This window comes from Fringilla coelebs, assembly GCF_963513975.1.
Source record: "Fringilla coelebs genome assembly, chromosome: 11".
Lineage (NCBI taxonomy): Eukaryota > Metazoa > Chordata > Aves > Passeriformes > Fringillidae > Fringilla > Fringilla coelebs.
In genome coordinates this window covers 7,230,655-7,247,429 of record NC_140037.1, presented here as the reverse complement: position 1 = coordinate 7,247,429, position 16,775 = coordinate 7,230,655, and the positions used below count along the sequence as shown (strand labels likewise).

The 16,775-nt window shown below is 46.5% G+C and overlaps 1 protein-coding gene across 1 annotated transcript in view; it reads right to left on the bottom strand.

Moving 5' to 3' along the window:
* The window catches only part of TRPC5 (transient receptor potential cation channel subfamily C member 5), a gene marked incomplete at both ends in the record, with an annotated part of 68,142 nt that overhangs the window by 25,680 nt on the left and 25,687 nt on the right, over window positions 1-16,775 (bottom strand). Inside the window, 3 exons of the mRNA XM_084212775.1 lie at window positions 1,393-1,715; window positions 7,088-7,227; window positions 11,380-11,716. Of these exons, the coding sequence (XP_084068901.1) occupies window positions 1,393-1,715; window positions 7,088-7,227; window positions 11,380-11,716 (800 nt within the window). The remainder of the gene's footprint in view (window positions 1-1,392; window positions 1,716-7,087; window positions 7,228-11,379; window positions 11,717-16,775) is intronic.

Sequence of the window (16,775 nt, the reverse complement as noted above, 5' to 3'; positions counted from 1 at the left end):
CTTGGTACTGGATTTTGTAGGCTTGACCCTTCCTGAGGTAGAATTTACCCCTTAACACACACTGTGTTTGCCAAACTTTCCTCCCTCTGGCCGCTGCATCAACATGGACGCAGATCAAGGAATAAATTTGTTATTTAATTCCCTTGCCAGGGCAGCACGACACATTTCTGGGGCATGTGAGGCAACTGAAACAGCAAAAGGTCTGAAATCTTTAATTCTGTTTCTCATTAGCACAGTGCAGGTCCATTCACTTCCCTCAGACAGAGATGAGTTTCATGAGAAAATTAACCAAGCCTGTGGTGTTCCTGCTCTGCAGTGGGAAGTGGCACGTGTCTGGTGTACCAGGGCTGCTGCTCCTCAAGGATGGGCTCTATCCCATGAAAATTCCATCTTTCTTTTAGGAGAGAGCCCACAGGACAAAGCTGGAACCTCTCCTCTCCCAACCAAGTCATGTGGCCTGAGCCATCATCTGTTTTTGATAACAGTGCAAATACATCCCAAATCCTTTCTTAACCCCAAACCTTCAGCTGACAGAGGGAGGAGAATTATTTGGCACCATGACAAGTTGTATTTAATTTAGCATAAAGTGGTGGACAACAGTTTTGTTTTGCTTGTTTGCAGGGCGTGGGCCTTTTTCTAGACCGTGCTTTATTTATTTCTCCTGCCATTGTGAGTTAAGTACTGTGCAAGCAGCAAGAACAATCGGGTGGGGGCTGATTATTATAATTATTTCTACTATTAGTAATTAAAACAAATACATCAGCAAGACAATTCATGTCATTTTTCAGCATGTGCTCTCTCTTTCAGCTCTGCCAGATGTCCTCACAGCAATTTCCATGCCAGCATCTCAGCAAAGTACCAGCAAAAAAAAAAAAAGGTTCTGCTGGGATTTTAGGCTGCAAGGAAATCAAAGAAGCCTGCACCTTCATAAAAATGGTCTAGGTGAGATTGTTGTTGTTGCTGCAGGCACATTATTTAATAATCCCTGTTTTTAACAGGTTTATCCCTTATTTTCTTCATTTTATTCAGGTCCCCCCCCTTTCTTCAGTAATTAGGCAAAACAATTACCGCGGCAAAATTACACTTCCTTTCCCAAATCTACTGAAATTGCCAATAGTCACAATAAGATTTAAGCTGCAGGATCACGCAGGGAAACTCCTTGGTCCAGAACTAAAAGGTCTCCCAGTGCCAGACCTATGTGAGAGTCTTTGTGACAGCAGAGCTCAGCACAGTGTCTGCCCCACTGAACTCCCACCTTTCCTGCAGAGCCAACCACCTCACCTGGCCTTTGCAAATGAACAAATAAAGGCTCTGTCAGCGCAGTGACAGGCAGCAGGCAGAGGCAGGGCACAGGGGAAGCAGCCTCAGAAGCAGAAAGAGAGGATGTCTTACGTGGAGAAGGCATTGTTCTGTTTCTCACATCGGATCCCCTTGCAGTTGTTGGGCTCCTCCGAGGCACTGGTCTCGTAATAAAAATAAAGCTGGTTCAGTCCATTGGCAAAAGCCAGAAGCACCAGGCAGTAGATAAAAAGGAATTTGAGGATGTCTAGCAGCATGCGTCCCAGAGAAATCTGCAGGGGTCCCAGGTGCGAGTTGGCTGTAAACAGGGAGATGAGGCGCAGGGAGCTGAGGATGTTGGATATTGCAAAGAGGGCTTCTGCAATCAGGGTCGGGTGCCACATCTCCCACTCCTCCCGCGGGCGAGAGCCGTTGTACTGCCAGGAAGGAAGGAAGGAAGGAAGGAAGAACAAGGGCATAAAAGTGAGATGGGGTGTAATGACTCTGGGGTGACTCCAAGGTCACACCCACCGACCCAACCCTTCACAGGTAAATCCTAACCAGGTGCTGTGGCACAAAAAGGGCTTTTAACCATCCTTGCGAGGAGCCCCTGATGCTGGGAGTAACGTGCTCTGACTCCATGATTCAGAAGGCTGAACAATGGCTTAATTAAAATTATATATATTACACTAACACTATATTAAAACTATACCAAAGATATACTATACTATACTATACTATACTATACTATACTATACTATACTATACTATACTATACTATACTGAGACATAAACTTTAAGGAATGTAGGGGTTTTAGAGGAGTTGAGGTTTTAGTTAGAGATAAGATTTATTGGAGTTAATCGAAATAAATGGGTAGGCCTTGATGAAGTTAAGAGTTAGCAGTTAACTAATAATTGGCTGCTTGTCAGCACAATGTTTGGTGAGCTGGGTTTCTAATGAAGAATATAGAAACTGATAAATGGCTTTAGGAACGGAAGACAATTGTGGGCTCCTCTGTTCTGAAATCAACTGAGGACAGGGAATGGGATTTACCAAGGGTTCATTTGTCATATTTGCATTGAAAAGGCAGAAAGGTCAGAACGAGGAAGACTTCATTGACTTCCTCATTTTGGGACCCCTCCCCATGAAAGGGACCACCCACCCATTTCAAGGAACAAACTACACATGCTTAATGGCTTTTGAACTGATTACCATACAAAGCAGGGAATGGGATGTACCCAGGTTATGAATATGCATTTGTATTTTGGGTATTCAAGACCTGTATAGATAAAAGGGCTCTGTAATCACCTGTAAATTGTGGTATTTGGGAGTTATCCTGCAATAAACATACGCTTTCTAACTTTAAACTGTTAGAGAGTTTTTGTCCCTCACAGTTGGATACCAGTACTAGATCAATATCCATATTTTTTTAATAAATCTATACTATATTATACTATATTATATTAAAGATATTAAAGAAAAGCCCGTGACTGTCTGAGACAGCCAGGACACAGCTTTGAGTGACTGGCTAATCACTCAAAACCACTTTACCCGTGTCCAATTAACCAAATCACTTTCAGCAAATGATCTCTATAACACATTCCACATGTGCAAAAACAGGAGCAGTGAACAGAGATAAGAATTGTTTTCTCTTCTCTCTGTGTTTCTCACAGCCTTCCCAGGAAGAATCCTTGGGAAGTTGTGCCTGCTGCTCTCTGTAAGGAGAGCTGAGGCCACATTTAACCCCTTACACCCCAGCTGCTGTCAGAATCACATCTGGGATTCAGGACTGAGGCTGACTTGATGAGGGCAGAGATGAAGGTTTAATAATGCTTTTTTAATGAATTCTGCCTTCTACATCGTGACCCCCTGGTGGTGAGAGATGTGGGACCAGGTTTTCTTTAGAGGCTTTGGGTATGTTGGCTGTTCTTAGCCTAAGCTGAAAAATTATGATTTTTTAAAAAATTTGTTTTACTTTTGAGTTCACAGTCTGTGGGTTCCTTATGTCCATGGCTTCATACACAACCTCCTTCTCTTTCAGCATTTAAAGGGGTTCAGATTTTAGCATGTTCCAGATGTAAATTTCCAATTACTTTTGTTCTTCTTCCTCCTAAATATGTCTGCACATTATAAACACTGCACATTCCAGGAACAATGGGAGGCAGGGAGAAGGAAGGGAAGAAGAAAAGCAGTGAACTATTGGATGCTTTCCTTCCCATGTAATCTCAAAAAAATTTAAAAAAAAAAAAGAGAGCAGGCCCCAGAACCAAAAGGCTTTTTTCGTATTAATTTTCTTATTAGTTAATTTGTCATGGCAATTTTAGGAGAGTTGCTAAAGCAGAGGTCTTAATTACAGCTGAAACACTGGGTACAGTTGAGTGCATCAATTACAACATTAACTGGGTTTGTAATGTAGCTGTAAAAGCAGAAGCATTTTCTGAGCAAAGTGCAGCCAGATGCGAGCAGGTACCACAAAAGATTGGTTCTGTAAAATGTAACTGCTCTGGTTCTGTGAAATGTAAAATGAAACTGCTCTGGCTTAACGACAGTGGCACGGAGAATGGAGTCAAAGACATTTAACATCAAGGAATAATTGTCCTTTTAACATTTGTCTCCGCTCATTTAGCATGCATAAAAAGGCAGAACTGCACTCAGGATAACACAGCTAAAACCATAACCAGCGTGTTTAGGGCTCCTAAAATAATTCTGGTACCTCTGAAAAGGAAATGGTACCAATATCACACTGACAGGACGAGATTGCACAGACTTTCTATTTAAATCTGAAGGTCCCATACACAGCCTCCAGTGTATTCAAGGGCTCCCAGTTTTTTCAAGGGCTCAGCAAAAAGCAGGTTGATATTTCAAACTATCCCTCTGTCTGAAGGAGATGAGACATGATACAAAGGCATTTCAGCATGACCTCGGATTGCTTCTGACATTTCCAAACTGTTCTTTATTACATGAACATCGTGGCCTCAGCCTGTTAACTTGATTTGAAGATGGGTCTTCAAATGCCTACAAACAGGCAGAGAGCTGAACTTTTTGTGGAAATCCAGCAGTGGGGGTGGGTGGGTGGGATTGGGAAGCAGATTTGCTTCTGAGCAGCAGATTTGCACAGTTATTCCCAATTCTCTTCTGCAGGCTGGCTGGACACAGCAGCCCAGGGCTCTCTGCTAAGGTTTAGCACAGATTGCAGGTAAAGGTATGGGGAAAATACCTTTTTTAAGGTATTGGTATTTTTAAAGGTATTTATTATTTTAAAATATCGCTTTAAAAAGGGATGTGGGACACTATTCTGTGCAATATTTAAAGCAATAAATAAATAAAGCAATATTTAGGTCATTAAGGTAATATTTTCTTCCTTTATGAACTGATGGCATCTCCTCTCTTTGCAAATAGCATCTTCAGAGCATCTTCTGTTACCTGCCATCACAGGTAACAGAAAAACAGCAGATTTCAGAGTTATCTAATGAAGCTGGGCATCTGGGAAGGCTGGAGTAGTTTGGTTTGATGTCTGTTCAAAAGATGAAACGCAGCAGAGATGTACACAGAATAGTACAAATAAATTACACCATGCTGTCACATTTACCCTTCCTCATTACATGATAATTCAATGCAGCAAATGGAAACTGATTAAGAAAGTATTTCTACCCTATAATTAGCCTGAAGATTCCATTGGTATCAGACAATATTAGAGCCAGGTCTTGGAACCAGTCAAATCAAGGGAAAAAAAAAAAAGTCTTCACGTAAAAACAAGGATGGAAAGCATTTAGTGTCAGCATGCAATTTATTTTTTCTGCTCTTTGGCAGAAAGTTAAATGTCCATGTAATCCTTTGAAGTTCTAAGAAGTGTTAGAATATGGTATATTGGCATATATCCCAGCCTCTTCCAGCTCAGGGCTGTTCTATAAATAACAAATCATGTTGCAAAATGTTTTGAAGCCATTATCAACGTTATAAACCCTCACACTGCAGAGCACACTGCAGCCCCCGAGTGACACAGGGCAGGGGGAACTTCTGTGACCACCACATCTTTCAGAAGATTTTCTGCCTGGCACTGTCCCTCATCAGGAGCTGACCTGAGATGGGTCAGGTTTAACCCAGGAGGGGTTAACCTGTCAGTGTGATATTGGTACCCTTTCCTTTTCAGAGGTACCAGAATTGTTTTAGGAGCCCTAAACACGCTGGTTATGGTTTTAGCTGTGTTATCCTGCGTGCAGATCTGTCCCTGCCAGCCCTCCTTTGTGTGCTGGCCCATGGGGTTTTTTTGGGGCTGACCTGCACGTTCCTGTGGCTCTCAGAGGGAGCACAAACAGAGCTGCACCTCCTCTGGAGCTGTGCTTTGGCTGGGAGCTCACATCCCAGTGTGTGACTGCACAAACCCCTGCATGCACAGCTCCTCTAGTAATCTGTGTGAGGAAGAACCAGACTGGTAACATTTTAAGTTTTGTCCATGCATTTTACCGTTTCCAGCTTTTTTTTTGTTTTTCTTTTTTTTTTTTTTTTGTATTGCTCGTGGTTTAAAGACCAACCTTTCAAGTCTGTAATTTCCTCCCTGGTTCTGAATGTTGGGAGAATAAAAGACATAATCTGTTCCTGCTTTGATGCTGTTACAGAGCTGCCTCTTCAGGGAGCAGCAACCAGCTTAAAAGCTTTTCCCTTTGAAAATCTGACTCACCACCACGCTGCAGCCTTCAGCATTTCACAAAGGCCCCATAGCAGAGCTGTTTGCATTCTGGACTCAATGGGCTCGGGGAAATTTTCTCCTCTCTCCCCCTCTGCCTGCTGGGCAGGACTAAACAGGGCTGCTCTGGGGAAGGGCTGGTCCAGGTTCTTGGGAGCTGGGCTGCCAGAGGTGGAGACCTTGCAAAGCTGGGGAGAGCAGGAGTGGCCAAGGAGCAGATCCCAGTTCCTTGATTTACACCTGAGTAATCTCACTGACTGCAGTGAAGCTGCTGCTGATTCATACCAGGGGAAGAACTAGGCCAAGCACGAAGCTCCAGCTGAAGCCAAAGAGAGCTGTTGCATAAGGAATTTTACTTTTGTGTCTTGTCTTTGAAAAAGGGAGACAGAAGGAAAGTGCTTCAGGCCATCCCCTGGCTTCAAACCCTGTGCATATGCTAATTTGGAGCATCAGAAGTTTATAACTGTGGAAGGTGCTTTTGAGGATGAGCTCTGATGTGGGCTCTCACCACAAATGGAACATGACAGGGAAGAACCTAGAGGGTGTTAAAGCCACAGCTTGCTCCTTTTGTCATTTCCCTGCCCACAGGTTACACACTGCAGAGTGAGCTGACCCCTTTATATCAGATTATCAGGGAGAAGCCTCCTATTAACAGTCTTGCTCTTCTCAGTAGACCTGTCACAAACTTCTGATCACTGATCTCCAGATCTGTAGGATCATACAGGTTATAAAGCTTGGCCCTAGATGTTTTCAGGTAAGCCTGTTCTTGTTTTCCCTTTACCATTTTACTTAAAAGCCACGTTCTCACCATGCACTGTTGAAGGAGGTCCAGTGCCAGCACAGAAAACAAAGTGCCTTGGCAACTGAGTAGCTGCAAAAGGCACAGAAAGTGGAGAAATTTCTCCCCAGTGCCCAAACAATCTATTTAACTTTTAATTAAAGAGTCGGAACGAGCAGGATGTTCATTCTCCAAACAAAATCGCTTTCCAGGTGAATTTTCAAAATTGGACTGCTTGAAAAGCTGCTATTTTCTTTGCTTTGTGATTTTGATTTGAACAGTTTGTACCCTGTGTGCCACAGCTCCCACCAGCACATTACAAATTCCCTCTCCCAAGTTACCCTACCTTGACATAGGCAACAATTTTGAGGGAGATAGTTGCAAGATAGAGGGAGTTCATTGCAAAATCCATCAGATTCCACCAGTCGTGCACGTACTCATTGAATCCACCATCCCACATTTCCTTGATCTCCCCCCAGATGAAACCTGTAGAAGAGAAAGGGAGTCCATCACCACGACAAGGCATTGTTTGCCATTAAAACTCTGTGTATGTACACATGATGTAACAGCAGACAATTTGAAATTAACGGCTCGGAAAAAAAAAAGCCTCATCCCTCCTGCCTGCCACAAAGTACAATGCTGCTGATTATGAGACATTTTACAAGTCTGTGGGGAATGCAGTCTGGAGAGAGCTGAAAAAGACTTTGGTTTCTTACCCAGGGCTCCAGATATGCACATGAGGAGACTGCCTGAAACACACGTTATTTATAACCAGGGCGAGCGAATTGGCTCAGCTGAAATTTGTTCTACGTGAACAAACTCCTCAAGCAGCTGTATCTGGTGTAGTTCCTAATAGATTGTCTTCTCTCACAGACACTGTGAGCAATTCATTGCTCTGTTGGACAGCACTGATTTGCCCTGACTTTCTCTAGCAGCACCAGAACCAGCTCAGCACGCCAGCACAGCTCCTCCCTGACCTGCAAACACCACCCCAAAGAAGGAAGCAGCAGATCCATCCTCTGCTCAGCCACTGCACTGATGCATCCTGCTGTAGAAAAAGCCCAAGGGGATTATTTGTGAGGAAAGGTAAGACTCAGCAGGAAGCAGGGCACTGCAGCCTGGCAGTGACTCACCTCGTGTCAGGAATGGCTGTGGGCTTTGGGAGCTGTTTGTTCCCAAGGATACGGCCAGAGCCCATCATGCCAGCCCTGAAATGCCTCCTGGTGATCATTTCTGGCACTTGCTAATGCTCACTGTACCTCCCTGCAGCTGAAAGGGTGAAGGGCAGCTTCTGAAATCCATCACCGGACTGCTAAACTCATCTGACACAGTTCTGATTGTAAGTAACTTCTATGTCCTCTCTTGCAGAACTGTTTTAAGTATTTCTGAAAGCATTTTGAGTCCCATCAAAAAGCAAACAGCAGCTCCTTCACGCCCTGGATCCTTCTGAAAAATGTCTCTAGAGCCCCAGGTATTGTGAATTACCCACTTGACATTATACTTGAATGAAAACTGGAAACGTGTGAAGAGGACACAAAACAAAACAAAACAAAACAAAACAAAGTGCACCTCCAGGTGCATTACCAACATAATGACCCAGACTGCTGGCCCTGCCTAACCACAGGATATTGCAGTGCTCACTGACCACAGGATATTGCAGTGGTCACTGATGTGCTGCTTCCAACTCAGCTTCAAGGAGCTGGATGTCCATTCTGAAGAGCAGCAAAGCTGCAGTGAACTGCTGCACGCCCCCAGATATCAATCTGAGCTGCTCAGCTGCCAGCCAGCAGGTCAGTGGCCACACAAGCACAATGTCAGGGCCAGCCAGGTAATCCCATCACAGCTGCCTGCACACAAACCCATAAAATAAAATAAATCAATGGAGAGGGGCCTGTTGAAGAACTCATACACTGTATTTATAGTGAGTTATCCTTGCTGGTTACTATAGCTACAGCAATGCTGTGTGTGCCTGCTCTCTCCCCTTCTGTAGTGGAAAATATTTTGTAAGTAATAACCTTTAATCTGGTGAAACTGTTCTAATTTCTCTATTTAATAAACAGTCATACAATATCTCTATTTATCTGAAACAAAGGAACTCAAGAACAGACAGCTGTAAGAAAGGTTTTTTGAAGGGATTGTGCTCTTGAAAGGTTTTTTAAAATGGATTATCCTTCTTTCATCTGCAAATCAATTTTACTGAAATGCCTACCATTTCCCTCAATTTTAACCATGAATTTAAAGATAAAGTGAATATATGACCTAAGCTCAGAAAAGACATTTAACCCCCTGAGCCTGCTCTGAAGGTTCTACCACCATCTCCATCTGAGTGCATAAATCAGCTTCATCAGATAATGAGGCTGCTGCTGGAGCTGTGCAAGGGGCACAGCGCCCTGGGCCACCACCCAAAGTGATTTGTGAATGTCTGCAACTCTTGCTGTCTGCAACTCTTACTGTCTGCACCTCTTACCCTCCTGCCTTGCTTCCCATCAGCAGTTCTGGGTTTGGCACAGGAACAGCTGGGTTTGTTCAGCACAGAGCCAGCCTGACCCAGAGCCACCAGAGAAACAAGGAGCAGTGTCCTGGTGTCACCAGGACAGGGGAGCCAGAGAGGTGTGAGGAAGCAGGAGAAAAGTGTGGACACCACTGCCCACGAGCAGTGCCTGGTGGCATTCCCAGCTCCCAGGGGTGCCAGGTGCTGGTGGCACACGAGGGACACGGGAGCTGATCAGGATCCTGATGGAGCTCACGGGTTTCCAGTGCTGCTGTGCTGGAGCTCACTCTGGAAGGGTAAATAGTCCTCTCTCAGCAAAGGTACGCCCATCTGGCTCCTCTGCTCTTCTCCCACCTTGTCCCATGGCAGTGCCCCCCCTGAGCATCCCCAGCACACAGACACCTCCTCCTGTGCCCAGCTCTGGCTGCCCCAGCCAGGCTGGAATCAGAGCCTCTCAGGTAACTTCAGACAATCAACACTCCTCCTTCTCCTGCTGGTATCAGAGCACTTGATGCTGATGTGGCCAGTGATTATCAGCAGAGAGTGAGCCTTATCTTCCCTCTCCTGCATTCCTGCAGCTTACCTGGGAGGAATAAGCCAGGCTGGGAGCAGGTCAGGGAGCAGGGATGAGCCAGCAGCAGGGACGCTGTGTGTGACCCAGAGCTCTTCCCAACCTGCTCCTCTCCTCTCCCCCAGCATGGGCAGGCAGGAGGGAGCGCTCCATGCTCCTGCTGTGGGGCACTGGGGTCAGGCCAAAGGCACATCAGGGGGCACAGAACAGCAGAGCAGCCCCGGGCCAACAGGAGCTGCTGCTCCAGGAGGAGCCCAGCTGTTCTGAGCAGCTCCTGCAGCTGGCTGCCAAAGCTCTGCACGTGCTGCGCCTGCGAGGAGCCAACACACTGCCCTGGGTGCCAGTCCGGCCCTGCAGCTCAGGGCTCCTGGGTGTGGGGTTTATGGGATGTGCCTGGAGCCCAGGGCAGGATCAGGTGTGGGATTTATGGGATGTGCCTGGAGCCCAGGGCAGGACCAGGTGTGGGGTTTATGGGATGTGCCTAGAACCCAGGGCAGGACTGGATGTGGGATTTATGGGATGTACCTAGAAGCCAGGGCAGGATCAGGTGTGGGATTTATGGGATGTACCTAGAGCCCTGGGCAGGACCAGGTGTGGGGTTTATGGGATTTACCTAGAACTCAGGGCAGGACTGGGTGTGGGATTTATGAGATGTGCCTAGAACCCAGGGCAGGATCAGGTGTGGGATTTATGGGATGTACCTAGAACCCAGGGCAGGATCAGATATGGGATATATGGGATTTGCCTAGAGCCCAGGGCAGGATCGGATGTGGAATTTATGGGATGTACCTAGAGCCCAGGGCAGGATCAGGTGTGGGATTTATGGGATTTACCTAGAGCCCAGGGCTGGATCAGGTGTGGGATTTATGGGATTTGCCTAGAACCCAGGGCAGGATCAGGTGTGGGATTTATGAGATGTACCTAGAACCCAGGGCAGGATCACGTGTGGGATTTATGGGATTTGCCTGGAGCCCAGGGCAGGATCAGGTGTGGGATTTATGGGATTTACCTAGAACCTAGGGCAGGATCAGGTGTGGGATTTATGGGATTTGCCTAGAACCCAGGGCAGGACTGGGTGTGGGATTTATGGGATTTGCCTGGAGCCCAGGGCAGGACTGGGTGTGGGGTTTATGGGATGTGTCTAGAACCCAGGGCAGGATCGAATGTGGGATTTATGGGATGTGCCTGGAGCCCAGGGCAGGATCAGGTGTGGGATTTATGGGATTTACCTAGAACCTAGGGCAGGATTAGATGTGGGATTTATGGGATTTGCCTAGAACCCAGGGCAGGATCAGGTGTGGGATTTATGAGATTTGCCTAGAACCCAGTGCTGGATCAGGTGTGGGATTTATGGGATTTGCCTAGAACCCAGGGCAAGATCAGATGTGGGATTTATGTAATGTACCTAGAACCCAGGACAGGACTGGGTGTGGGATTTATGAGATGTACCTAGAACCCAGGGCAGGACCAGGTGTGGGATTTACAGGACCAGGTGTGGGATTTGCCTAGAACCCAGGGCAGGACCAGGTGTGGGATTATACCTAGAACCCAGGGCAGGACCAGGTGTGGGATTTACCTAGAACCCAGGGCAGGATCATCCACTCCACGATGGTGGGAGGTGGCCCCTGCATGTGGAGGTCAGTCCTGACGATGTGCTGCGACGCCAGCAGGAGCATGAACAGGAAGGTCAGGTAGGAGCCAGTGTGGCAGATAAACTTGATAAATGGCTTTTTAATGAACAGTCCCAGCCTGCTCTTGGGTGCAATCAGGTATGCCACGGATAGCACAGGGAACAGCAGTCCAATGGTGACACAGGTCAGGAGTTTCACTGCCCAGTGTTTCCTCCTCCATCCTGGGAAGCCGTCGTACCAAAGCGTTGCTAGCAGCTGCTGGCAGTTTGGCTGAGCAACAAACTGGGGAGGAAGAAACAAAGAGAAATTATTAAATTATTACTGACTGGTACTCCACTCCCCCTCACTTATGTGTTGGAGCCCCCTCAGATTACTTTTGGGGCCAGCTATGGGCTGGAAAAGCATATTTTGGAGATAAAGGGAAAAAAGGAGGGAAGTTTCACTCTCCTTTTTGTACGTAGGATTTAAGATTCCTTCTCATGGAAGAAATGTTTTTCTACTTGCAGCATCCCTCTGCAGATCAGGCACTCAGCACACACACAGCCTCGTGCCAGAGCAGCACCAGGAGGATTACTACAAGCTGCTTCTCTCCCCATGTGCTGGAGCACGCTCCCTCTCACAACGCTTCAGGTTCCGACCGCCTGGAACAAGTCACTGTCAGCATCCTCAAGAAGTGACTCAAGGATGAGGCAGGAGGGAAAAGGTGCAAAGCTCTGAGAGTGTGTGTGAGAGGGAGAAGTGTGTGTGTGTGGGCTGGGCTGCCAGCAGACAGACAGACAGCCAGCAGCAGCCAGAGGTGTGGCCAGGTGACACCTGGTGGGAAGCAGGACAGCACACTGGGAGCCCTGCCTGGCTGCTCAGCCAGGGAGCAGCTGTAAAACATAAGGGATTAAGCAGAGGTCAAAAGGAATCTAAGTGACATTTGACTTTCACTCTGTAAAAAAGCAGCATTGTGATGGTGATTTTGTGCACCTCACCCACACCACACCACGCGGGCTCAGGGTGCAACCCCTTCATCCCAAACAACCCCTGGGATTTCAAACCAAGCCGTGGAATTCCTGCTCAGTGCCAGGAGGCTTCATGTTCCTGATCATACCTGCACAGCCCCATGGTTTTCAAGCCTTGCCAGACACAGAACTAACCAGAAATGTCTGCAAGACCAAGACAATTCTGATTTTCTCAAAAAATCTTTAGCCCACACCCAAATCTTTTAAATGTATCACAAAAACTGCCCAGTATTGGGAGGACTTCTAAGCACAGTTCTCAGAGTGCTCTAAACAAGCAGAGCTCTGTCACTGCCATATTCAAAATGACTAAACCAAGGTCAAACAAAAGGACAAATTAGTTGCTCGTTCTGATGAAGTCATTCACTCCTCTAAGTATTTTTAGATTTTGGTAATATATTTTATATGTCTTAACAGGCTGTTTACATCAGAATCAGACCATTTTTGGACTGGGTGGCTCAAATCTACGGAATGACCCAAACTAGCACTGAAAATAATCTCTCCAAGGGAACTATCTGGCATTTATGAAGCTGGATTTTGATGTGTTATTACAACAATAAGCTTCTGATTACTTCTGCATTGGCACATAACTCTGCTCCAGAGGGCTTGGGAACATAACATCAGAAGAGTGTGTGATTTGGAATCAACCAGCACATGCAGCAGCTGAAAATGGGCCACAGCTCACGGGGTGATGGTCTCCAGGAAAGGCCAAGACCTGCTGCCCGTGTGATGAGAAAATATTATTGTGAAATTCCATCCATGGGGAGAATGATCATGAAGTCACAGAATCCCAGAATGGTTTGGGTTGGGAGGGACCTTAAAGCTCATCTCATTTCCACCCCCTGCCATGGGTAGGGACACATCCCACCGTCCCAGGTTGCTCCAAGCTCCATCCAGCCTGGCCTGGGACACTTCAGGGATCCAGGGGCAGCCACAGCTGTTCTGGACAGGTAAGAGAAACAATTCCACAGCAACTGGAAAACTGCCAAGCAGTGATTGGTGTTTGGCTGTGTTTTAACTCTGATTTCAGAAGGGTCAGAAGGGTTTAAAACCTGGAAGAGACAGAAAGTTACATTGCTCTGTGTTCCTCAGGAGCTGCTGCTGGATGTGTTCTGCAGTGACTCACAGGGCAAGAGATGCTGCTGCTTCTCTGAGATGAGGCACAACTTTTTCTTTTTTTCTAATCTTTTTTTGAGGGAGAAAATGTTATAAACACATTTTCTCTTTATCACATATGATAGAAGGCTCTGAGGGGAGAATAAAACTGTTTTTCCCTTGAGTCAAAGTCAAAGTCATTTGAGAAATCAAATGACTGTATGTTCCTCTGGTTGCTGTGCAACTTGCAAGCATCTTAAAAGTGCCTCTTCTCTGCCTAATAGCTCATTTCTAAAATCTGCTTTCTCAGTTGTATCTGATGTTAGTTCTTCAAATGGAGACAAATTCACACATCATGAAAGAGGAGCTTTAAAGAGCAGATTGGCAAAAGGGAATGGAAATGGAAAAAGCCATTAAATTTTCCAATCAAGCTGATCCCAACCTCAATGAAAATTGCCCAAGGGAAATTTAAGCACACCACACAAAGAGACTCCCTAATGTCATAAACCACCAAATGCTGTGTTTATTAAAGGTAAGGCCAAGCACTTACCAAAGTTGACTTTTACTAACTTGTATTAGTCCAACTTATTAATCACAGATTTGAAATCAGTAAGCACCGATGCCTTTATCTCCAGTAGTGCAGTCGGCCGAAAAACAAAATTTCCAGTGTGCAGAAACATTGGAATTCTGAATTTTAAAGAAGAAGCAAACCAAGCCACTGGTGTGCTGCCTAAAGAATTGATTGGTTTTTTGATGAGTTTGCTTCTAGGTGCTGTTAACTTAACTAAACCCTCAAATTCATTGACCAGACTAAACCACTGAATGCCCAACTTGTCTAGGAGTCATAGTGCTAAATCAATGCACACAAAATACAAAAATATATTCGTTTAAGTGTGAAGTACCCTGAAGCTCTGATAATACTTTTGTTATCCTCCATCATTTCAAATTTCTCCATAAAGTTAAGGAAATTTCTACTTTGCAAATAGCAGAGCAGAGAACTGGAAAAGCAACTTGACACCTTCAACACCACTTTTACCAAGGCTTTTCCTGAGCAAAAGTTAATTTTCCACGTAAGTAACCCCAAATGTGGGTTTTTTTCACATTTTTGCAAAGCCTTTCATGTGCCACAGCCTGAAATAGTGCCTGTGTACATCACAGCCTTTTATCATTTCACATGAATGTGCCGTGTGTGACAGGATTTGGCATCAGTCAAAGTTTCTGCACAACAAAAAGCAGGGAAAAAACCTGCATTTTGTCCCAGTTTTGTGGATGGGCCAGAGTCACAGGCAGATGCTCTGCACCAGAAGCTCTGCTGAGAGAACACATGACTATCAGACACTGTTTCTCCAACACTTGACAAGCATTTTATCCAAGGACTGCTGCATTACAGGAGCCTCCAGTCTCCACCACAAACAGCAGCCCAAGGCATCACCCCACAGGCAGGATGGAGAATGTTCTGGCAGCTGCACCAGTGAAAAGAAATGTCCCCAGGAGGTGGCATTAATGCCCAGCCCAGTGCATGCAGGAACTGGAGATCTGATGCTGTGCTGGTTTTAGCTGGGCTAGAGTTAATTCTCCTCCCAGCAGCTGGGTTTGGTGCAAACAGGGCTGATTTCCCAGGGGTGTTGGAGCTCTCCCTGGGCAGGGATTGCACACAGCCAGGGCCTGTCCTGCTCCTCACCCTCACCACAGCCAGGACAGCTGATCCCAGCTGACCCCAGGGACATCCCAGACCTCATGGCATCACCCTCAGCACACAGAGCTGGGGGAGAAGGAGGAAGGGGAACATTCTGAGTTTGTCTTCCCAAGTCACTGATGGAGCCCTGGGGATGGCTGAGCTCCTGCCTGCCCAGGGGACACAGTGAATGAATTCTGCTTTTGCTCTGCCTGCACACATGGCTCTTGCTGCACCTGTTCAAACTGTCTTTCTCTCAGCCCACGGGTTTTCTCACTCTGCTCCTCCAGTTCTCTCCCCATCCCACGGCAGGAGGGGGCGAGTGGCTCCTGGGGCTGAGCTGCTGCCTGGGGTTAAATCACCACAGAAGCACCAAAGCCTGGGGCTGTACAAATCACTGTCCCCACCTGCAGATGCCTTTCTGGAGGAGCTAATCCCAAAAACAACCTCCTTGTCCATTACCTGTTGGGCAAAACCCATCCCTAGCTGAAGATACAGTTCACAGGGAGACAAGATGCACCTCAGAGTCCCTCCTTGTGAGCACAACACCCCTGTGGTACCTGTGAGCAAGGTGCTCAGTCCCCTGGCTTTTGAAAACAGGGATAAATATCTTCTCCTTTCCAAGAAATGAGATCAGCAACTCCAGTCATAGTTGGGAAGCACTCTAGAGATTACTGCAGTGCAAAGTCTTTTATATTCTCTTCTTCTTCTCTCAGCCTTGCCAGGGTCTTTGTGTAGCACTTGGCTTGCAGGTGGATTGTGCTATTAGAGAATTTCATTTTCAATGTTCATCAAGCTCATTGCCACCTAATCCTATACCAAGGGGGTTATTTTTAAGGGGGGGAAAAAGCAACTGCTGGATGGAGTGTCTTTTCCTTAATAACTAATCTTTACTGATATTTTTAAGTCACCTAAATTCCACTTCTCAGGAATTAAATGCCTTCTGCATGCTGTCAAACACAGAAATCATGTTCCACCCCCCTCCCCTCATCTATGGGGAAATCCCTGATCTCTCGCAGTCATAAGTAATTTAGGATCAGACACAGATGGGTTGAGATGTGAATGCCTCAGGGAGCAACTGAAATAGCTCCCTGATAGACATCACAGGGGCTGAGCACAGCATCCCTCTGCCTTTATTCTGATTATTGTGGCTGCTGCCAACAGCCTCTTGTTGGGAGTTTGCTGGAGTCCTTGTCGCTGCTCTTGCTGCGGATGGCGAGGGCGAATCCTCTTCATAGATGAATAATCACTAATTTGGAACTGCAGAGCTCTGTCTTCATCAGCAGGACCCAGTTCTTCTATCAGTCAGCTCCAGCAGCTCCCACAGAGGTCACCAGTGAGAGCCATGAGAGCCATGGGATGACCTTTGGTTCCTCCCAAAGGTCAGAGCTCACCCACATCCCTGCAGCCCCGAGCATCTCAGACCTGCTGGGGAGCACTGCACGGTGCTGCCCTCCACAATTGGAGCTGCTCAGGCTTTGGGAAGGCAGATCCTCTCAGAACAGAGGCAGATTGTGCAGCCTGTGTGCAGTGTCTGCTGCAGCAGCGTGTCCCAGAGAGCTCTGTG